General features: G+C 42.7%; 1 protein-coding gene across 3 annotated transcripts in view; it reads right to left on the minus strand.

The window, feature by feature from the left end:
* The window catches only part of FGD6 (FYVE, RhoGEF and PH domain containing 6), an 87,407-nt gene that overhangs the window by 13,889 nt on the left and 50,493 nt on the right, over window positions 1–23,025 (minus strand). For 2 of the 3 annotated variants that reach the window (XM_066591542.1, XM_066591541.1), the window contains exons 6-14: window positions 15,662–15,813; window positions 13,727–13,883; window positions 10,388–10,475; window positions 8,264–8,314; window positions 6,948–7,006; window positions 6,733–6,804; window positions 3,059–3,127; window positions 1,137–1,220; window positions 970–1,049 (exon numbers count right to left, since the gene is read on the minus strand). In XM_066591542.1, coding sequence (XP_066447639.1) covers window positions 970–1,049; window positions 1,137–1,220; window positions 3,059–3,127; window positions 6,733–6,804; window positions 6,948–7,006; window positions 8,264–8,314; window positions 10,388–10,475; window positions 13,727–13,883; window positions 15,662–15,813 — 812 coding nt within the window. The other variant, XM_066591543.1, reaches the window with a different exon arrangement.

Here is a 23,025-nt window from a genome sequence, read left to right on the forward strand (position 1 = left end):
AAAGCAGAGTTCTGATTGGTTGCAATGGGCAACAAAGACAGTTTTATTTTAGTGTTTCGATAAAGGAGGCCCAAAGTTTATTTTGATTTCTTAGGAACGTGAGGCAACTATCTGTATTGAATAGTCATATAGCTACATCCGGTAAATAGCCTTAGGTCATGCTTAAAATGGTTGTCTATTTAAAAAAAAAAAGACATTTTCATGTACCCCTTCGGGAAATGCATTCATTAACTCGAGTGCAGTGAAGCATCTCTAGAAGACCTGCCTTGTCCTGCATTACAGAGACAGCCCACTGATTTGAATGGGCTCTGGTTAGGCCCAGTGTCCGCGGGCGGATTTGAATTGTGGAATCCACACGGGGCACCCGAGCAGACTATCTGCAGTTCAGCTGTCCATAGGGAAACATGGCGTCCGCAGCTGAATTAAAGCATGGGAATTTGATTTACGGATCTTTGGAAGCGGAAATCAAATTACAGCATGCTCCGTTTCAGTGCCATTCCCGCACGGACGGCTTCCATTGAAGTCAATGGAACCTGTCTGATCCGATGAAGGAGATTAGACATTGGAGTTCTCTTCCATATATGTATAAAACAGTATGCAGAGGAGAGCTTGGACTTCGGAGTTCACTTCTGTATATGTATATTACACTATGCAGGGGAGAGACCAGACAAAGCAGCTCTCCTCATGTGACGGACCTCGTCCAACAGCAGAGCTATGCGGGGAAATCTCATTGTCGGACGAGGTTCAACACTGGATTGGAAAGGGTTAAATATGAGTAAGTTATATATGGGCAAGCTAGAAATGAACTTTAAAACAATATAAAGGAGGAAAATTGGCTCTGCCTCATGTTTTTTTTGCCTTTTTCTGAATCAACATAACAGGCTGAACTGGGTGGATGGATGTAGGTCTGCTTTTTAACCTTGCAAACAATATTACTATGTTTAATAAGCCATCAACATTGTATAATACCTGGCAGACAAAATGAAGGATCTTTCCACACTTTCTATATTCAGCTCATTCTGATAGGCCTCTTGATTTGGCTTCCTCACCTTGAAGAGCAAAACAAAGTAATAAAATATAGTGTCCCTCTGTGTTATATCAAAATACTGACAGTACTTTATATACAAAACACCTACCTTCATCCCAGACAAGGACAGCATGTTGTTTAGTTTGTACATTCCCGATTGCACAGGGGTCGTGTATAGTAAAGCATCATTGAACTGGAAAAAAAACGTTATACTCCACTAGTCTGCATTACATAAGAATACATATCATATCAATAGTTAATGATGCCTTCTAGAAACAGATAAACTGATTCTTAAATACGCTGACAACTTTGTTTAGAAACTGGTGTAGTATATTACAACCAGTTACATGCTCCGAATTAATATTACCATGGATTCAAAGACAATACACAGGCACAGAAGGGGGTAGCACTACTCATGTGATGTGCGGGTGCAAAGTTGCCTATGGTTGACCACTACGCTTACAAGTAGTAACTTTCAAGACTGTGTACTTAAGGCCCATTTAGATAACGATTATCGCTCAAAATTTGCCCCAAAGCCATCTTTTGAGCGATAATCGTTATGGGTAGCTGCACTGATATTGTGCAGTTTTCGTTATCTTGTCGCTTATCGTTGTCTTTCAGCGTGCTTATCAGGGATTCACAGCGAGATACAGCTGACACCATTGTTTCATCTGTATCCCACTCCCTGATCACAGGCTGGGTATGAAGAACAGAGCGGTCCAGCTCTGTTCTCCATACCCGTCACGGAGCGCTCGGCTGCATAATAGGGCACTCCGTGCACAAAACATCTGGGTGTCCCCGCTTGCTTCTGCATCCTCCGCTCGGCTGCATAACATCCGGGCGCTCCGTGCAGAAAACAGCTGGATGTAGAAGGCAAGCGGGGACACCCGGCTTGTCTTCTGCATCCTCCACTCAGCTGTATAACAGCTGGGCGCTCCATGCAGAAAACAGCTGGATGCGAAAGGCGAGCGGGGACACCCTGCTTGTCTTCTGCATCCTCCGCTCGGAGCACTCGGCTGTATAACAGCCAGGCGCTTCGTGCAGAAAACAGCTGGATGCAGAAGGCAAGCAGGGACACCCCGCTTGTCTTCTTCATCCTCCGCTCTGAGCGCTCGGCTGTATAACATGACACCATTGAATGGCTGTGATTGGCTAACTCAGCAGGGCGTCAGCCAATGAAAGTCGGCGCTGCGTTAATCAATCAGTGCATTAGCTTTTTGGAGGTGGGGCATTCAAGCCCCGCATCCAGAAAGCAATGCTCTGTCGGCATGGCGGAGGGAGTGACAGCCTAGAGCAGTGCCGTAGATCATCGCAGAACCCCGCAGGAGGCAAGTATTGATTTTTTTTTTCTACAGGTAGTTAGTCCGGCGTATAAGACGACAGGTAGTTAGTTTCCCCATTAAAAAATGCACTGAACGCATTAATGGCGTTTCAATGCATTTTAATGGGGAAAAGTGCTTTGACATACGAGTTTTTTTGCCTTTCGAGCTCCGTCTCGGAATGGATTAAACTCGTATGTAAAGGCACCATTGTATATCCCAAACTCTATAATTTTAACTGGAAAAGTTGGGGGTCATCTTATACGCCGGAAAATACGGTAGATATTTCTGCGATTTTCACTTAGCCAATCTGATTTGGTGAAAATCGGGGCAATTGTTTTTTTACCCGGCCAATCAAGACAATAAACACTACACAGCAGTTTCCGAAGGGTAATTTCCCCTGAAAAGCTGAACTTATTAGAATTTCTAACCAGTGGTTTGGAATTAATAAATGATTCAAGCATTTCATCCATGTGCTGGTCTACAATCTTTAAAGTTAGTACACAGACACGGGCCATATAACAAGTCCAGCATCTTACTGATACAAGGGGTATAGTAACCTATATAAAATGATGAAAAGGGTGAATGAGCACAATAAAAATACATAGGCTGCAGAAATGTTTTTTAGTGGTCTGTTCATCCATGTACACAAAGTGGTACTATGGTCAATAACAGCTTCCTCAGGCATGTATTCACTAGTCTGGCAACTTACCAAAAAAAACATTCGTGGCTGCATGACCTTCCTGGAAAGCTTCATTAAAGTCCCTTCTTTCAAAAAAACCTGAGCAAGCAAAAGCAAAACAATGAGACTCCAAAAGCAAAAAGTTACCACAAGGATTGCTAGCAAGAAGACTACCTTGCTAAATACAGACTACGTTTTACAGATTGAAGCATCCTAATCTGTTTTGGACATGCTCTATTTTTGTGCGGGACTCGCACAGACAGCTTCCAGTGCAGTCAATGGAAGTTGTCCGACCTGTGGCGATTCCGAAATGTCAATTTCGAAATCCCCACAAATCTGCATCAGTGTGGCATTATCTGCACTGCGCATGAGCGCCGGCCGGCACATCCGCAGCAGAAAGGAGTGTGCATGCAGCCAGCGCCTTACATTCAGACATGGTAGACAGTACAATAAACATGGAGTTTTCAAAACCCCATTCACATGATTTGAAAACATACTGCAGATCTTGAAATATGAAGCATTCACAGAAACAGTCTACAACTTTGGAACCCTTTATCTGGCCACACATATCAGATAGCCATCAAATGAATGCTTATAAAGCAGACACCTATTCTTCCCCTTCGAATGTGCCCTCTGGAACTCCCAATCTGCATGCAACAAGCTCCCAACCATTCACAACCACCAAGCGCCTAAATTCACTCGCCCTCACCGAAACCTGGATTCAGCAGTCCGATTCTGCCTCCCCCGCTACATTGTCCTATGATGGCCTGCAGTTCTCCCACATCAGATGACAGGCGCAGCGGCAGAGTAGGCATTCTCCCCTCGCCAAACTGCACCTTCCAGGTTATTCCCCCGGCTCCCTCCCTCACCTTCTCATCTTTTGAAGTACATACCCTGCGACTCTTCCGTCCACTCCCTCTACGTGTCACAGTTATCTAACGACCCCCCAGGCTCCACCCGTCTGTTCCTGGAACATTTCTCTGCCTGGCTCCCCCATTTCCTGCCCTGCGAACTCCCAACCCGTATCCTTTAGAGGTCCTGGAGGCAAGCATGGGAGGATCAAATTACAGGGGCATTTAATCTCAATGTGTTGGCTGATTGAACTGTGCGGGCTGCGTGATGTACGGACAGGAAGGAGGTGATGTACGGTGGCGCGGCGCCATGTAGAGCTTTGTAGGTGTGGGTGGGGAGTTTGAATTTACTTCCGTAGTGGATCGGCAGCCAATGCAGCGACTGGCATAGAGCGGAGGCGTCTGATAAGCGGACAAGGAAAATGAGTCTAGCCGCTGTATTCAGTATGGATTGGAGAGGGGAGAGTCTGGTGCGGGGAAGGCCGATGAGCAGCGAGTTACAGTAATCGAGCTGGTAATTGATGAGGGAGATGTGTGTTTAGCGTGTCCGTGAGGAGAAATGGCCAAAGGAAGGAGAGGTCGGAATCAAGGGCGACTCCAAGACAGCGGGAATGCTGTTTGGGGGTTATTATGATGCCAGTCATTGGTAAGGAGATGTTGGGAGGAGGTCGGTTGGAAGGTGGAAAGACGAGGTGAAAAGGGAGGACATTGTATTAGAGACAGCGGACAGACAGTCAGTGATATTTTGGAGGAATGGTACAGAGATGTTGCAGGAAAAGGTGTATAACTGGGTGTCATCAGCGTAGAGATGGTATTGGAGGCCGAATTTGCAGATGGTTTGTCCAATTGGGGCTGTGTAGATAGAGAAGAGGAGGGGACCGAGGACAGAGCCCTGGGGGACCCCAACAGCGAAGGGGAGCGGAGAGGAGATAGAGCCAGCGAAGGAGAAGCTGAAAGAGCAGTCAGAGAGGTAGGAAGAGAACCAGGAGAGAACAGTGTCCTTTAGGCCAATAGAGCGGAGCATAGCGAGCAGGAGGCCATGGTCAACAGTGTCAAAAACAGCGAAGAGGTCGAAGAGGTTTGGTAGGGAGTAGTCGCCTTTCGTCTTCGCCGTCATCAGGTCGTTTTGACACTTTTGTGAGGGCGGTTTCAGTTGAGTGTGTGCGGAAGAAGCCAGTCTGGAGAGGGTCTAGAAGAGAGTTATCAGAGAGAAAGTGTGTGAGGCAGGAATAAACTAGGCGTTCTAGTAGTTTTGAGATGAAGAGAAGGTTTCAGATGGGTCAGTAATTGGCAGCTTTGGTCGGCTCAAGGATCGTTTTGTTTTTTTTAGCATAGGGGAAAGGGTGACGAGTGTTTGAATGAAGAGGAGGAAAATACCAGAGGACAGAGAGAGGTTGAAGATGGTGGTGAGGTGGGTAATGACAGCCAGGGAAAGGGACCAGGAGGTCTGAGGGAAGAGGGTCACTAGCGCAGGTTGTGGGACGAGCATTGGAGAGCAGTCTGGAGACTTCTTCCTCTGTCGTTGGTTTTAGTATAGATAGTGAGTGAGTGAGTGATTGATGCAGTGTTGGAGAGACCGGGATTGGGGCTAGCCGTGCAGTTTTCGTAGATTTGTTTTCGGATTTTTTTCTTTGAAAAGGGGGGGGGCTAGCTCTCCAGCACTGAGATCCATTACGGGGGCCTGTTCTTTGCAGCTGAGGGGGGAGTGGAATGTATCGAAAAGTCGTTTGAGGTGGGATAGGGAGGAGAAGAAGCAAAATAAGTTTTTTGGCATGATGGAGGGCGAGGTTGTAGGTTTTGAGCATAAATTTGTAGTGGAAGTCTGCAAACTACTTTGACTTTCTCCACAACTGTTCAGCAGACTTATACCACTGCCGGATGAAGCGCATTTGGGGTGTGAGCCAAGCTTGCCGTGGTCTGCGATTTTAATTAGAAAACATAATATATATGCAATATATTCTCTAAACCTAACCAAGCTGCCTTGCTTCTTTTTCAATAGTTTGTGGTCATTCTGTCAGGAACTAAATACCTGCCTACTGATAGCTGTTAGGCAGAGAAAATGTTAAATTGGTATTCCCACTGGCTTTATATAGATATGGGAAACTGCTGCCATAGGTACTGACCACCCTGCCGGAGTCTACGGGCAGAGCAAAGCACTTCGCATAGAACTATTTCCGTAGCTCCCATTCATTTTAGTGAGAGCTACAAAAACTGCGCTGCACTAAAAGCTCAGCTCTTTCCAAAGGTGGTCAGGACAGAGCGGCTGGGTTTTCCCCATCTTGGCCATAAAAAGCTGAGATTTATTTTGGTTGTCACTTACAAAACGCTAAAAATCAGAGCACAAAAGGTTTTAATCTGAATAATTCTATTCAGAATAATACCATGGCATAAAGAGTTCACCCTTTCCAATTTCATTTGTATCCTGGTTTTCCTAGGGGGCTTACTCTTTTTCTGCCGTTATACAACGGCGCTATCTGCTGACTAAAGCCAGTACTGCATGAGGTGACACGCTGGATCGGCTCGGACAGCAGAGAGGCTGGCAATATACAGCAAGAGAACCCCGACGGACGTCTTCAACATCGGAGCTGTACAGCCTTAAATCATAATATTTTTAGATGTCAGACAGTGGATTGGAAAGGGTTAAATGGCAGAACACAAAAGTGTACACTGTGCATTTAATGTACAATATTATTAACTTCCTCAAATTGTAGAATTTTCTCATGTGGCTTTAATGGCAGCCTCATTTTGTTTAATACTAGCAGTCACTGAAAGTCACATATAATAAGGAATGAATGAATGAATGAATGACTGATTAGCAAAAAGAAAAAAGGGGCAAGTGATTTGTATACATACCCTTCCTGGCTGGACAATTTCATGATGACCATTAAGGCTGTATTGAATCTGCATAAGCTTTTGAAAATTGTCCTTACAAATGGAAATGAAGAAAACGCTATATGCATTATTAATGAACATGATTAACCAGCTTGCATATTTAATGCATTTAACCATTGAATAAACTATGTATTCCAGGGCTAATCAGTTCAAATTAAGCTGCGCTATCTACTTACCCCATGCTTCAAAATGTCGTTGGCATGATTAGCAACTTCAATGACAACACTCAAGGCGGCTACAAATGGGAGAAACATAAAGTTCATCAATAACTTCAAAATGCTCCTAAATATTAGAGAGGCGGCCCATTTACAAATAACTACTTTTAGAGGACATTTGCCTAATAAGCAAGAATGAGGCAGTCAGTCAAAGTACGCAGAATTAGTGCCAGCAGCTCAGAGCAGAAACATACATTTCTAATATCCAAAGACTAATTTTAGTGTGCCCTCGAGAACACATTCATTGTCAATTTATGTCACACAATATTAGGATATCCAGTGCATGTAGAAGAAAACAGTTGACCTTTAAAGTCTTGCGATGGTATTTTAGATACAAAATAATGAAGGACACATTAAGATCTGGGGGATCTGAGCAAGACAAACCTGCTTCAAAATCATCATAAAAACAGATGTTTATGCACATTTTGACAAAAGTGATAAAAATAACACACACACACACACACACCAATGATAGATATATATATATTTATTTATTTATATATATATGCGGTCCCATCAGTGATTGACAGTCATCTGTGTGTGACTGTACATGTAAGGATAAAGTCCACTGGTGCAAGCACCGAGTCATGACTCAAGCCCCATTTAAACGGGACGACTGTTGGGCAAACGATGCCCGACACTCGTCCCCGCATGTACTAGCTCACGTGCTGCTGCACAGGAGCGAGTATCGTTGGCTTGCAGTAGGGCAACTGCAGGAGATTTCACTCCTCGCTCTCCCCCACCCCTCTCCATTCACTTAACATAGCGGCTGTTCAATACTTAACGGCTGCTATTTACAATGAAGGATCAGCTTAAAATTCTAAACACTGGTCATTCAGTGTAAATATCAGCCGTTCATTACTGACTGGCCGCTATGTTAATTGAATGAAGAGGGGCGGGGAGACGTCATATTGTGGAATTTTCTTGATAGACTTTTTTTGCGGGGTGGTTTTCCATTGCCTTCCCCAGTCATCTTTTACACCCTAGCAAGCTGGGTACTCGTTTTACCGTCCTCAGAGTCAACCTTGAGCCGGCTACCTGAACCCCACAGGGATTGAACCCGCAATCTTCAGGTCATGAGCGAGAACTTGGGACTGCATTTCTGCTGCCTTAACACTCTACGCCCTAAAAATAACAAAAGGACAGCTAAAATCTGCCAGAACTGTTCCTGCATGGGGCTCCCCTTATTATGCCCTAATGAGTGATGTGGACAAGGGTCTTCTTGAGACAACGCATTGAATTATCTGCCTATCAAAATATACATAACCATGCATTACCCTGTGTGTCACTGTAGTCTGATGACTCTTGTAGGAGATTTTGGAGGTAATCTGCAAAAAAAAATTAAAAATACTTGTTTATGAAGCCTTCATTTAAAAACAAAAAACAAACTTTGCAACAGTGAAACATTTCACAAAATCCTACTTTACAGTCTTGTATGAATATTTTTAATGCAACACAAATACTACACACATGCAGGTTTTACAAACAATACTCTTATGGAAAAATTACATCCCTTTCTACCACTAGGTGGCTACTTTAGCCAAAGAAACCAGACACAATTTAGTTTTCTGATGTGTGCTCCATAGCACATGTCTTACATTACTGCTGAGTAAGAACTGGTCTACGGGCAAGCATCTGGCCACTTATATAAAAGGGCAAAATCACTTTATTTCTAAATACATTAACTAATTAACCATAATCAAAATAGAAAATGAATAGTAAGATACACAGATTATGGTACATGAAGAGTTATATTTTTATATTCAATGTACACAAATGCTTAAAATCCCTTGAAAAGCTGCAAGTCCCTGCTCAGTCCCTTCGTATCAGAAGAAATGCCAAGAAATGTACAGTAGGAGGAGGAGGACAATAAATCCATCATCACGTAATGAATGCCTCCTCTGTTTTGTTTTTCGTTAATATAAAAGTACATGTATTTCATGATGCAGCCGTCTTTGATGTGGCACAGAGGTGAAAAAGTTGATACACAAATATAAAAGCAAAGTAGTTTGAAGCCAACTGGGGGGGCCGTATCTCCAGCAGGCGGTGAAATTCTCTGCTTTGATGTGCAGTGCTGGATGTACTATATAAAAAAAAGCCTAAAACAAACTTATCTCCCATTTCACAGACGATAATAAACATACATCTCTGAGGTGTAACAAGAGGGACAAAGAAAAAATTTGGTACTATGTGAATGTGAAAGTCTGAACGAATCTCGTTTCAATGAGCCAGCGATGTATCTGCCTGTCTAAACGGACTGCACGAGAGCGAACAAGCTAACGATGACGTCACTCACTCGTTCAAATGATAATCGACTCGTCTAAAACGACCCCTAGCCTGTAGAAAAAAGTGCTATTGCTGTCAAAAAGAGAACTAAAACAATATTATTGCAAATAAGGAAGATGGAAAAATACCTCTGCAGCGCCACCTACGGGATGGCAGCATTCCTGCAAATTAATGTACAACTCTTTAGCAAGTCTGTTAAACAACGATTGGGAATAGGGAACCAAGCCAGAAAACCATGTACAAACAGCTCTGTTGGTAACTACTGTCACTACAGGGGAATGTTTTTTCCCCGTAACTGGGATTCCTAAGGATGCTGCAGCTGTAGTGGAAAAGTATGAAATTTTAAAAAACAAGAACGACAATGTGAATGACCCTTCCAGAGATAATAGGCCTCTCACTAGTCGACACAGAAACCTACTGCACACTGATGAGGGGCAAACACCCCGAAACAGCTGTCTGTGTATGGATTTCTGGCTTTGTTTTCCATTCCCAATCATTGTTAAGACCTGTATAGATGCCTGGACATTGATTTGCAGGAATGCTGCCATCCAATAGGTGGCGCTGCAGAGGTATTGTTCCAGCTTCCTTATTTACCAGATTTGTCAGTATTTTTATTTGGATCCCATAGGATATTTTTTAATGCAAATTAACCCCGCCTCTGTCCTTTTGTGTATATAGGTGGTGTCTTTAGATATTCTGATATACGAGCCTTTAGAGGAGGAAAGCAGAGTACCCACGCAAACACGGGGAGAACATACAAAGTGCATACAGATGTTGTCCCTGGTGGGGTTTGTATCTAGGAGCCCAGCGCTGCAAGGCAACAGTGTTAACCACTGAGCCACATTCAATCAACCATCACATTAGAACCACTTAATCATGTTGTTCAGGTCCCCCCTCCTGCCGCCAAAACAGTTCCTTTCTGGCGTTTTAAAAATAAAATTTAAACCATTTGTGGTCTGAGAGATGGACTTAATTTATGACAGACAAAAGAGGGTTGACAAGCAGCACACAGCAATCTATTTTGCTGACTATCTGCCAAATGAGTGTTCCTGGTAGCCTTCGTGCTCAATTTTCGTCCTGTATAAAACATTTTTTGCAGAAACTAGTCTGTGTACCTGTTAAAAGTAATCGGTACTGAGGAATCCTTTGAACCGGTTTGAGTAAATAATGCTTGAGAGCCAAGTGAGCACAACGAGGGCTCATCTGAAAGAGGAGAATATATCACATTAAACCTGTTATAGCACATATTACCTAGACACAAACAGCAATACACCTGCAGTCCACAAACAATATTAACTCCTTAAAAAGGGTTTACTCCCCCCCCACCCCACCCTCCTTTTAATAAAATCCGGTTGCCATGTTGCAGTCAGCCTATTTAAGAGATGTTACAGGCTGCTGCAGCCAATCACAAACCTTAGCAGTTGAATGCAGAGGCCTGTGATTGGCTGCAGCAGCCTACAATGTTCTGTCAACAGGATGCCACCTGTAAGGCCTCATGTCCACGGAGAAAATCAGGCCTGCTACGGATTCTCCATGGAGAATCCGTAGCGGGTCCCTCCTGCCCCGCGGACATGAGGGCTGAAAATAAGAATAAACTTACCCGCAGTGGACCGGGCAGATCTTCTCTTCTTCGCGGCCGGATCTTCTTTCTTCGGCCGGCGGATGTGCTCGGCATGCCGGCGGCGTGCTGCGTGCATGCGCTGGGCACATCCGCCGGGCCAAAGAATGAAGATCCGGCCGCGAAGAAGAGAAGATCTGCCCGGCCCGCTGCGGGTAAGTTTATTCTTATTTTAGGTCTCCCGCGGATCCGGACGGCTTCCATAGTAGCCTGCGGGAGCCGTCCCCGCGGGAGACCCAGCACCTAAATTGAGCATGTCCATTTATTTTCATGCTCCATATTTGTTTTAATTCACTTTTATTGACCATCCACGGGTATTTATCTACCCGCGGGTGGTCAATGCATCCCTATGGGGTGCGGATCCGCGTGCAGGAGAAGAGTTAAAATCCGCTGCGGATTTTAATTCTTCTTTTCCCCGTGGACATGAGGCCTAAGGAGCGCCAACGTAGAGATAGCAGCTGCGGCACTGTTCATGCGCTGACATGAGAGAGGCAAGTGTCAGCTCTTATTATTTTGACCACAGGATTTGTTAAAATTAAAAAAAATAAATAAAAAATAAATAAAAAACACACACAACATTCCTTTATGTATCAAGCCCATTTTGGTGTAAAGGCCTGCAGAGAATTTTTTTTTATTGAAATGGCAGATATAGAAAGCCATGAATTTTTAGGATAGCTTTTTTGGACAAGCAGGATGAGTTATATTTTATAATTGTATCATTTTAGGCTACATAATGTATTGATGAGTTTTATACATTTTTTGTTAGAGAGGGAATGGGGGGAAAAACTGCAATTACACACTTAACGGGGGCTCTTTTTTTTTAGCTTCCGTTCATATGTTGTTCACCATGCAGTATAAATGCCATGTTAAATTCATCCTGTGGGTCAAGTATGATTACAGTGGTTCAATATTTCCAGGGGCATAACTATAGGGGATGCAGTTGCACCCGGGGCCAGGAGCCTTAGGGGGCCCATAAGGCCTCTCTTCTCCATACAGGGAGCCCAGTACTATGAATAAAGCATTATAGTTGGGGGGCCTGTTACAGATTTTGCATTGGGGCCCAGAAGCTTCAAGTTACGCCTCTGTTTAGTCTTTACTACTTTCGCACAATAAAACCAGTTTAAAAAGTAAATCACTTGCTTTTGTATCCCCATATTCTGACAGTTATAACATTTTTCATTTTTCAGTCAGAGCTATGTGAGAGCTTGTTTTTTATGGCATACATTGAAGTTCTCACTGGGGGGTATATACAACTTTTTGATCATTTGTACTGTGTTTTCCTGTAAAAAATGTTGTTGCTGTGATACCATCTTGTATGTGTTCTGTAAGACTGCTAAGTTTGTTCCATTTTAGGACAGAAAACTACTACGAGGGGCTGCTGATAAGTCTTTGGCCTTACCTAGAAAGAAACGAGATAGGAAGATGAAACTTTACATTTATTCCACATACTCTCCACTGATGCCAACACACTTCTTACATCGGTATTCCAAGTTCTGTAAGCCTTGCAAAAAGAAGGATTTCGGCTGTGCCTCAAACCAGTCATCAGTAGCAGCCATGGCATCAGAAATGGTGTGAAATTTGGTACCCTTGAGGTGTTTCTTCAGGTTTGGAAACAGATGATAGTAAGAGGGAGCTAGATCTGGTAAATAAGGTTGGTGGTCAACCAGCTGGAAGCCTAGCTCCACCAGTTTTGCCCAAAGACTTATCAGAAGCCCCTCGTATAATAGTAGCACTTTATAAAAAGAAAGGTTACTTCTTGTATAGCATTTATTATGTTTCAGTGAGGATATGGCACTTCTAAGGCCAGCTGCCCATGACCAGGTCGGATTCCGGATTCCGGATCCCACATTGGAATCCGACCCGATGCCCAGCCGGTCACCCTGCATAGGTGTCTTTTCTACTTCTGTACTGTGGATAGTCCAGACAGCTGACCGTCGGACATGCGCAGTACAGATCTCCCCACACTATCACTAGGCGATGACGCGGGTACCGCAACGTTTACGCAAGATTAATTGTGGGAAGGGACGCCGGTCAGACAGCTTCTATTGACTTCAGTGGAAGCTGTCAATGTGGAGCCCACACAAAAATTGAACATACTACGATTTTTCCTTCGTGAGCAGAAAATCACAATTGATTTCCACTTGTGTGCAGGAAAAAGGGTTTCTCCATAGCATGTTATGGACGATATTTGCTACGCAACACGGAGGCAATTAAAATCCGGCCATGTGCAACTTGGCCTTATACCCATTCACTCTTGTGCCTGCATTGTTTTTATCCCATAGGTTGACAGTGTCCCATAAGCAGCAATATTTGTATCCTAGGTGTACATGCTTGAAAAAAAGGAAAGGTCCCCCAAAATATTGCACTGGTGTGCACATCTACTCCATTGTAGCAGCGTCTCTGTAAGAAGTTTCATCTATGGACGATGTACCACATTTCTAGCATGTAACTGGTACCCGCATCTACGGTATCTGGAAAGCGAAGGGAGGGGGCGTTCTCGTCATCCCTGTTCATTGATTTCTAAATAAGAATTAATTAGGAGTGAGTACGTAAGGCCTTCTCCACTGTAAACTATGGGTTTTAAGAAAAAAAAAAATTATTATATACCATTGGGACTGTGGTCAGTATGACCTGGACCCCCATTTTCCCAGTAGGCGAGAGCCCAAGAAGAGGGACTCACACTTGTCAGGTATTTGCAACATATCCAGTATAAAATGTGTAAGCTGGTAATACCCCTTCAGCAACAATATATACCTACCGCTATTCTCACTTTCACATGCCATAATCACCAATCTAAGCTCATCATTATAAAATACAGCATTAAGCATGCAATTACCTCAAAATCTTTAACCACTCCTGCAAAAGCAGCATTTTTCTTGCACTGCTCATCGAGTAATGCCACATTTCGATCAAACTCTCGAATATATGTAGAATACATCTTGAGGTACGGGCCTTTCTTCACAAAAATATCAGCAATTTTTTGTTGCTCACTCCTACAAAGTAAAGTCTTTTTAGAAAATGGAAAAATTTGGCCAGTTGTGATACACAACTCTCAAACATCACAAGGAACGGATTTTTGATCTGCATGTGTCTTTAATTTTTTAGCTATAAACAAACATGATATTCTTCTCTGGATGGAATGAATCAGATCATTTTTATATTTACTTACATCAAATTCTAAAAAAAAAACAAAAAAAACCCCCATCTTCTACAATGCTCCAAAAAAATTTAAGAAAACACTTAAAAGTGGGTCTTTTCCCGCAACTTAAAATTGCTTGACAGCCACTCAGTCCTTCCTGGTTGCTTCTTCCCCCTATATGTGACTGCTGCAGCCAATCATTGACTATAGAAGGGCTCGGCAGTGGCCAGTGATTGGCTGCTGCAGTCACATGTTCTAGTCAGAAGCAACCAGGAAGCACAGACTGGCTATGAAACAATTTTAAGTAATGGGAAAACCCCTTTAAACATCACAGTAAAACCCCAAGTTACCTAAACAATAGGGATATCAATTTGTCCAGTAAGGCTAATATACTTATTTTTCCCATGCAAAACACAGGAAGAGAAACGCTGATTGCAGAAGGCACCTGAACTTGACATAGTCCATGAACTGGGAAGTCCAGGTGCCAGCTATAATCAGTGCAGTCCCGCCTGCATTTTGCATGGGAGAAACGGTCATGTAATAGCACCCTAAGGGCTCATTCCCATGAGCGTATATCAGCCAGCATTTTACGGCCGGCCGATATACGCTTCCATCTAAGCAATTCCCCCTTCCTTCCCACTCACCGGCTCTCTGGCTCTCTCCTCCACTCCTGCGTTTGCAATGGGAGGGAGAGGGGCAGGGGTGGAGCTAAGCTCAGCTCTGTCCCGCCCATTCCCATTGCTGGCTATGGACAAGGAAGGAGGGGGGGGTGAGCTGGAGCTTAGCTCCACCCCCATTCTGCCCACTACCATTGCAAACTGCTCAGAGGGGAGGAGAGAAGCAGAGAGACGGTGAGTGGGAGGAACAGCGTATATCGGCTGGGCATGAAAACCCTGCCGATATACGCACGTCTGAATAAGCCCTTAGGAAGCATAAGAGATTGTGAGTTAATTTCACTAAGTGCGACAAGAGGTGCATTGCAGATGCAACAGCAAGACAACCCCCAAAAAGGGAATGGTTTTGCAAGTGGTAGCTGCAATTACTCTCTCCAGTTTTGCATTTTTTCTAGTGTCCTTGTCACTACAGGTAGCATGAGGTAGTACCTGCTGCCTAATCAGGTTGCAGAGGTAATCCTACTCCTCCAGTATAGCACATCCATACAGGTTTTCGCAGAAGCATGGAGTAGCTGCCAGGACACGGGCGATAACACAAGCGGAGCTGGACAGGGCAGTAAGAGTGCATCAACCCAACAGTAGGACTGCTATCTACTCCATTGGAAGAGGCGGAACGGAAGAAGCACTGCCAGTGCCCTACGAAATTACCTCTACCTGGCTACCGGTCTCCATTTTTCAGAAAGTGACTATGAAGGTGTTACGAGAACCCGTCGTCCTGAAATGGGACATGTGCTCACATCCCGGCACTGTGCAGCTCAATTGACATTCACCAGAGAACATCAGAATAGGCAGGTTGACAAATGTGAAAGAGGATGACTATATGAATTATCGCAATCTAATGTGTGACTTAAGTGTTCCTTTAATTTTTTGAGCAGTGTATCTTGTTAAAAGAATTGAATGTATAGATGACACTTGCCAATTTTTCTGTGCGTTTAAAAAAAAATGGATGAATAAGTACCATTGAGACATCCTCTCCTGTAGCTCTCTCAGCACATCTCTGTTGAGTTCATACAGCTGTGGCAGGTAGTACAGGATCTGATTTAGGATCTTGTCCTCAATCACTGGCTTCCCGAGATATTTGGAAGCTTGAGCCACAGCATAGCGGAAATCCTGCCAAAGTAAGGATAACAAACCCTAGTCTGAGCACAATCATTTCCTCTACATACAAACAGTACATACTAAGCATTAATAGAATTTACTAGAGCACTAGGAGACTTGCATAGAATAAGAACTATGAAAGAAATTAAGTTAAAAAAAAGGTAAGTGGAACAAGTGTGTGTAAAAAATAATACCTGCAGATGGTTAGGGTCTGTTTACTACCAGTACATTTAGAGGCAAAAACCTCTGCTCTACAAAATGTTAGACAACTTTTCCCATATTTCTATAGAGATACACAATATCAAATGTATTGTCTTCAACATATTTTGCACCTTCCTCAACAATTTTGAAAAGTGTTACTAAAAGGCTGCCTTCACATCTGCATTGAAACGTCTGGTCGGAGATTCAATCACAGAACAGGCAAAAAAAAACGGAAGAAAAAAAAGCCCTTCATGAAGCGCTATTTCTTCCGGTAAAATGCCGGTCAGCTGAACGGAAACTGAATGGACCCCATTCTAGTCAATGGGGTCCATTCCGGCGCTGTTCGGTTCCCTTTCCTGCTCTCCGAACACTATTGATATATCTCCTCTGATGTACTGCACTTCTGATTTCAGTTCATCAAAATACATTTAGGCCATGTTCATAAAGGGGGGCTTTTCTACATTTACAGTAGCAGCAAAGTAGAGATTTTCTAAATTAAATCCACACACACTATGGAAAAATTATCCAATAAACTAAATCTCAACCTACCTTGATCTGCATATTTTAAATCCACAGCGCGACAATTTTTGTTGTGGATTTTCAATGCAGATTTTTAATATTTACAATACAAAAGGGTGAAATTTGCAACGTTTCCACATCAAAAATCAGCTGCAGATTTCTGCCGCGGAAAATCTGCAAAGTGTGAACATAGCCTTGTAAAACTATCCAGGGGTAGTTATTTTGGGTCATAATTTACTATCTTTACTTCATTTGACCCATACAAAGTTAAATCACATCCAGACAGGACATCCAATGCTCTGTCTAATATTGCTGAAGGATCCCCTTATTTATTCTTGCTAAGTAATGTCCAGCTTACCTCTGGGGCAGAGAGTACCATTAATTGGCTCAGAAAATTCTTTCTAAATGAGAAACCAAATCTTCTACCCAGCACAAGAGAAGACCTAGTTTCAGTGCTGAGAATGTCAGCCGATGTACAAAGAAGCCACTGTGCTGTGACTTTCCAGACACCAGTTTCATTACTGAACATATCCGCACTAATTTTTTACTTGCGGTTTTTATGGACAGCCATGATTTAGCCATTTTCCCCTCAGGCTGTTCATGATTTCATGGGCAGCTGGCAATGCTGTATATGCAGTTACTTTGTAAGTTAATTAAAAAAAAAAAAAACTCTATATGGTGTCATGGTAAAGTCTTATTTAATTTTGTACAGAAACAGAAGACTGCCCCCCAAAAATGGTTTAAACTAAACTTTTGTAATCAATCAAGTGTACATGTACATTTACTTGCATGTATCCTACATACACAAAGCATTTCTGCAGCACCCCTGCACTGATGAGACTAGATAGCATTTCAATTTACTTTATCCGCACTGGTACAGTGATTTCTGGAAGAAATCTTGAGCCCACGTAGTGATTTGCATTACAGAATCATGCCTGTTTTTAATGCAGCGACACCTGAGAGCCTGTAGACCTCGAGCATTCAATATTGGCCATGGGCTATGTCCCTTGTGCACATTTGTACAGAAGAACAACACTGCCCTCGGAATATTTTGATGATATTATGTACAATAGATGGGATATTCAAAGTCCCCGCAATTTTACATTAAGAAACATTTTCCGAAATGTTTCCACAATTTTTAGATACAGTTTTTCACAGATTGTTTAAACTTTGACCATCTTTGCTTTTAAGAGACTCTGCCTCTCTAACATGCTCATTTAATACAGTCATAAGACTAAGTAGAACATTGACCCTCCGGCTGTTTTTCACTAACATTTTCCTTTCCCACCTTTTGTTACCCTTGTCCACACTTTCTTAAGATGTGTTGCTACCATTAGTTTCTAAACAAATTGAATTGCTAAATGAAATGGAAAAATGTCTCACTTTCACCTTCTGATATGTATTCTATGTTCTATTGTAAATATGGTTAAATGAGATTTCCACATATTTTTTTCTCTTAACGTTTATTTACATTATGTCCCAACTTTTTTGGTATTGCGGTTATATCTAGGCTGGATTAACATAGCTGTATTGTGGGTTGCACCAGAGAAACTTAGGCACAACATGTATTAGACAGCACACAGACGCCTATCTGTGTGCTGTCCGATCTGCAAAGACACTGCACATTTCCTGCTCTAGTCTGGGAAAATGGATGAGAATAGGACATGCAATGGACAAAATAATCTTGGAAATGCCCAGCTCCATCTTGTACCGATCTAATTAAATCCTTCTGTCTTGTCAAGACAGCCATTTCAGTAATGCCTTCATGGTAGGAAATTGGCAACTACTTTTTCTAATTTTTTTCCAAAAATAAGATCCTGTCTTATAATAAAGTTTGCCCCAGAAGAGGCACTAGGTCTTATTATATTTACCTAGCAGGCTCACTCCAGTTCCCTCCTGCTGCTCTCCAGAGCTCGGACACGCTGAGCCGCGGCACTGATTGTCCAATTCATAAATCCCTCCTCCACAACGCAATGGTTATGATTGGTGCTTTGACTGCTGCTCAGCCAATCAACGCAGCGCTCACTTAACCAATCACAGCTATCGCATTGGTTCATTGAGCGCTGCATTGATTGGCTGAGCCATCATTTCCTGAAGGTGGGATTTATGAATCCTGTAAGCAGGAAGTGATCCTCTGTGGGTGGTTGAGGACTGCAAGAAACGTGTCGGTGCTCTAGAGAGCAGCGGGAGGGACCTGGAGCGAGCCTGCTAGGAAATGTATTCTTTTTTTTTTTTCTTTTTAAATTTAATGCAGCTGAGGCTTATTTTCTGGGTAGAGATTATATTTCAAGCCTCCCTGAAAATGCTAAAAAATCAGGGTAGGGCTTATTTTCGAGGAAACAGGGTATGAGATTCACAAAATAAATTTTCAAGCTGCATCTGTTATGAAGTGGTTTTTTTTTCTTCACTCACAAATGTTGTGGCCAGATGTTACTTTAAAATCTACAACAGATCATGTTGAAAAGTCTACATACACAGCATTTTTGTTGTGTTTTTAGATAAGTGGAATTTTTCAGAAAACTCACCATGTATGGCGCTTTCTTTCTGGAATTTTTCCCATGCATACAATAAAACATGCTACCAAAAACACATTGGATATGTAGATTTTTGCTAAACTTTTCCTGTATGAAAACATTAGCAGATGTGGATTGACGATTTCTAAAGTGAAACAGGTCATCTGCATGCGTGGACTCGCCTACACTCAGCTGTACACCATCTATTCTCCAGAAGGCTGAACACTTCTTACATAACTCTGGGGCCTTTATTGTATTCTTTTCCTACAACTCGCTCAGATTTCAAAACATACACAAAGATCTATTCCCCCAGGTTTTCCTTCCTTTTAATAGTGACTTTGGGATTTAAAAGTAAGATTGTTCTGTTTGTGGTTTCAGCAGGGGAAGAAAAATCAAAATCTCCAGCGTTTCCTGAAAAACAGGAAAGTTGAATGGCTAACCTCTCATTAGTACTTGTTTCCTGCAAGAATGTATTACTGCTAATTCGGCATTAAATATCTACTATACAAAGCTATTGAACAAAGTGCCTATACTGTTAGGGAATACGACTGAGAATGTACGATTTTATTGTGTTTCTTACTTTTTATCATCTTTATTTTCCAATTGATAAAATGACCAGATTACCTAATTGTGCCATCATGCATATACTTTTCTGTGACTGTATGTGCATATACATTGATCTGGTGATATTCCCCAACCAAGACAACAAAAATCTTTTATATTTAATAATCTAGGAAATTATGTCGTCTGACACTTGTTCCCAGCACTCAACTTCATTATAATGTACATTTTCAATAGAGTAAAAGCTGATTTTATTTATATTATGTTTTGAGTTTTACATTTTTTTAGGCTGATTTTATATCTACACTTGGCCATTCTAAGCCATTCTGAATTCTGGCTGAATACCATTTTTGGCAAGTCACACAGAACAATTGACTTTGGTCTCTGTTTGCCTCAATAAATGGTATACAAACTTTGGTCTCTATTTGATCTGGTTTCCAATAGTTTCTGGCTTTTTTGGAGGATACAATAGTGTTGTCAACTAAGCCATTGTGTCCTCCAAAAAAGATGAAAATCAGGTTAAAAAACAGAAGCCATAGTTTCCACCTCATTTAAGTCAATGGTTCCATTCTGGGTTTTGGCTGAATATAGTTTTCAGCTATTCAAGCAGAACCCCATGACAGAAAGGCTGAATGCAGATCTAAACACTGTATGAACCCAGCCTTACAAAATGTTCTATACTAACTCTCGCAATTTTTTTATTTTTCTATCACTTACCAGTTAATACAAACTACCAAGTACCATCTGAAATGTTATGACAGATTAACTATTGAAAATTCAACAGTTTTCTGGTGCAAAGTGCAGCAGTAAACTGTCTTACATACTTTGCACCACAGTTACTATGTGTTTTATACACTTTGACACTTTTTTTCGCTGCTTCCAACAAAGCTATATATCGTCATTGAAAAGGGGGCATTGGCTAAATGTAGCATCGTGTGCCACAAAATTAGGATAATTTTAGAAAGGAGCAATAGTTCAGTGAATAGAGATCTCGTTGGGCCGCTTGCCTCCCTTCACTGTAAACAGGTAGGCACTCAAACAGGAGCAACTGCCTGATTACACTCAGCAAGAAGTCACTCACAAAGGTCCCTTTACACGGGACGACTGTTGGGCAAACAATGCTCGACACCCGTCCCTGTGTCTCCGTGCTCCTGCACTGGAGCTATCAGAGCGGTCTCGTTCACGGAGTGGCCAGCAGGGGGAGCGGAGGAGTGCAGGAGATTTCTCTCCTCTCGCTCCCCCGCCCCTCTCTATTCACATAACACAGCGGCCGTTCGCTACTGTACGGCCGCTGTTTAAACTGCACAAGGAGCTTCATTGCTCATCTTTTATGTTGCATAAAAGATGAGTGATGAAGTTCATCACTCATCGGCAGTTTAAATAGCCGCCATTCAGTAGCGAATGGTCGCTGTGTTATGTGAATGGAGAGGGGCGGGGGAGAGAGAGGAGAGAAATCTCCTGCACTGCTCCACACCCCTGCTGGCCGCTCTGTGAGCGACAGCGCTCTGCTAGCTCCCGTGCAGGAGCATGGGAGAGAGGAGACACAGAGACAAATGTTGGGCATCGTTTGCCCAATAGTCGTCCCGTGTAAAGGGACCTTTAGTCACTGTTTCAGTGAGCAGAAAAAGTGACTAATGAGCGATTTCTCACTCCGTGCTCTGATAGATCTCACTTTACCACAGGACAGCTATTGGTCAGAATCAGTACTTTGCGTGATTTCTCTGCTAATAGTTGACCCATGTAAAAATACCTTTAGCCTAGATTCAATTTTTGTGTATTAGATTTTGTTTTAATGCATTAAAATTGGATTATACAGTGGATAAGATATTGAAAAGGGTATATTTGTTACTTGCTTACATTTTAAATATACAGGATGACTTATCATAAGCACAGTTTAGTTGCGACTTTATGGCTATGGCTATGCCTAAAATGCACAAATGCACCTAAATCTTCTAAATGTTGCATGCAGCATGGTAAATTAGGCACAAATACCCTTTCTCTGATGTGAAAACCTGTGCTGAAAATATGCCTCCTTTTTAAAAAGTCTCACCTTCTAAAATCAGGTTTAAACTGTTGTGCCACCTAAACTACACCCACAAATACAGACGAAGGGCTTATTCAGACAACCGTATATCGGCCACATATTCACTCTGGCCGATATACGGTGTCCCTCTCTGCAGGGGAAGGAGGCTGGAAGAGCCAGGAGCAGTGCTCTGAGCTCCCGCCCCCTCTCCGCCAACTCTCTACCCCCTCTGCACTATTTGCAATGAGGGGAGGTGGGATGGGGTGGAGCCAATTCCCGGAACTTAGCCCCACCCCGTCCCGCCTCCTCTCCTTGCAAATAGTGCAGAGGGGCTGAGAGGGGGTGGAGAAGGTGGCAGAGAGGGAGCTGAGCTCAGAGCACTGCTCCCGGCTCTTCCAGCCTCCTCCTCCTGCAGAGGGAGATGCCTTATATTGGCCGGCGTGAATACCCGGCTGATATATGGTCATCTGAATAAGCCCTAAAATCAAAAATGATGTGACCTGGGGAGCACATTAAAAAAAAGACAACACGATGTTCATAAATCAGACGCACACCAACTACACCAGGAAAAAAAAAAGTTTTCACATTTTATGACAAAATCCAGGCACAATAGCTGCGATAAATCTACCCCATAGTGTCCATTACATTATAGCTTGAACTATTTGCATTACAGTGCTGGATGAATGAAACAGGTGATCACAGAGATTGTCATCAATCATCCTATTGACTGTAATTATATCATGATTTGAAATGTATGAAAGTAAATGGGATCCCTAAAGAAGGTCATTTTAATAAAAGCACATTGAACAGTTACAAAAAAATGCAAATGTGCCCCAGACAGACAGACAGACTGCTAATTTGTATATAGAGGTAGTTGAGAGTCAGTATTTTTGCCATCTCAGCCATGCACCAGTATTACACCTTTTGCAGCTGCCGTGTGGGATTTAAAGCTTTATATAAACATTAATATATTTACAAGCATCCAACTTCCTCGGCAGCTCTGGATTTCCTCCTGATGTAATACCAGTGATAAGCCAACAGCCTCAGCAATCTCAACAACAGCTGTCTCCACACAGACTGCAAGGCTGACTGATCCGCCATGTTTTACACAGAGGTCTTTTAAGAATTCTCTGAGGTTTTATGTAATGTTTCAGGATCCAGGGTTTTTTTTCTGGTCTATCCTAAAGCATGCCATTGTCTCGGAATCTCAAGTGTCCTCGATGACATTAACGCTAGATGTGTCAAACAAAAACTAAATAAAGCCTGGTTTACACACAACGATTCGCACAAAAGAGGTCTTTTGAGTGACTTTTGAGCGATAATCTTTGTGTGCATTTACAGGGCAAGGTGATCACTCAGACATTGAGCGATCACTTTGCCCTCTGAGCGGGGTATGCAGAAGACAAG

The sequence above is a fragment of the Eleutherodactylus coqui genome, chromosome 2, assembly GCF_035609145.1.
Source record: "Eleutherodactylus coqui strain aEleCoq1 chromosome 2, aEleCoq1.hap1, whole genome shotgun sequence".
Lineage (NCBI taxonomy): Eukaryota > Metazoa > Chordata > Amphibia > Anura > Eleutherodactylidae > Eleutherodactylus > Eleutherodactylus coqui.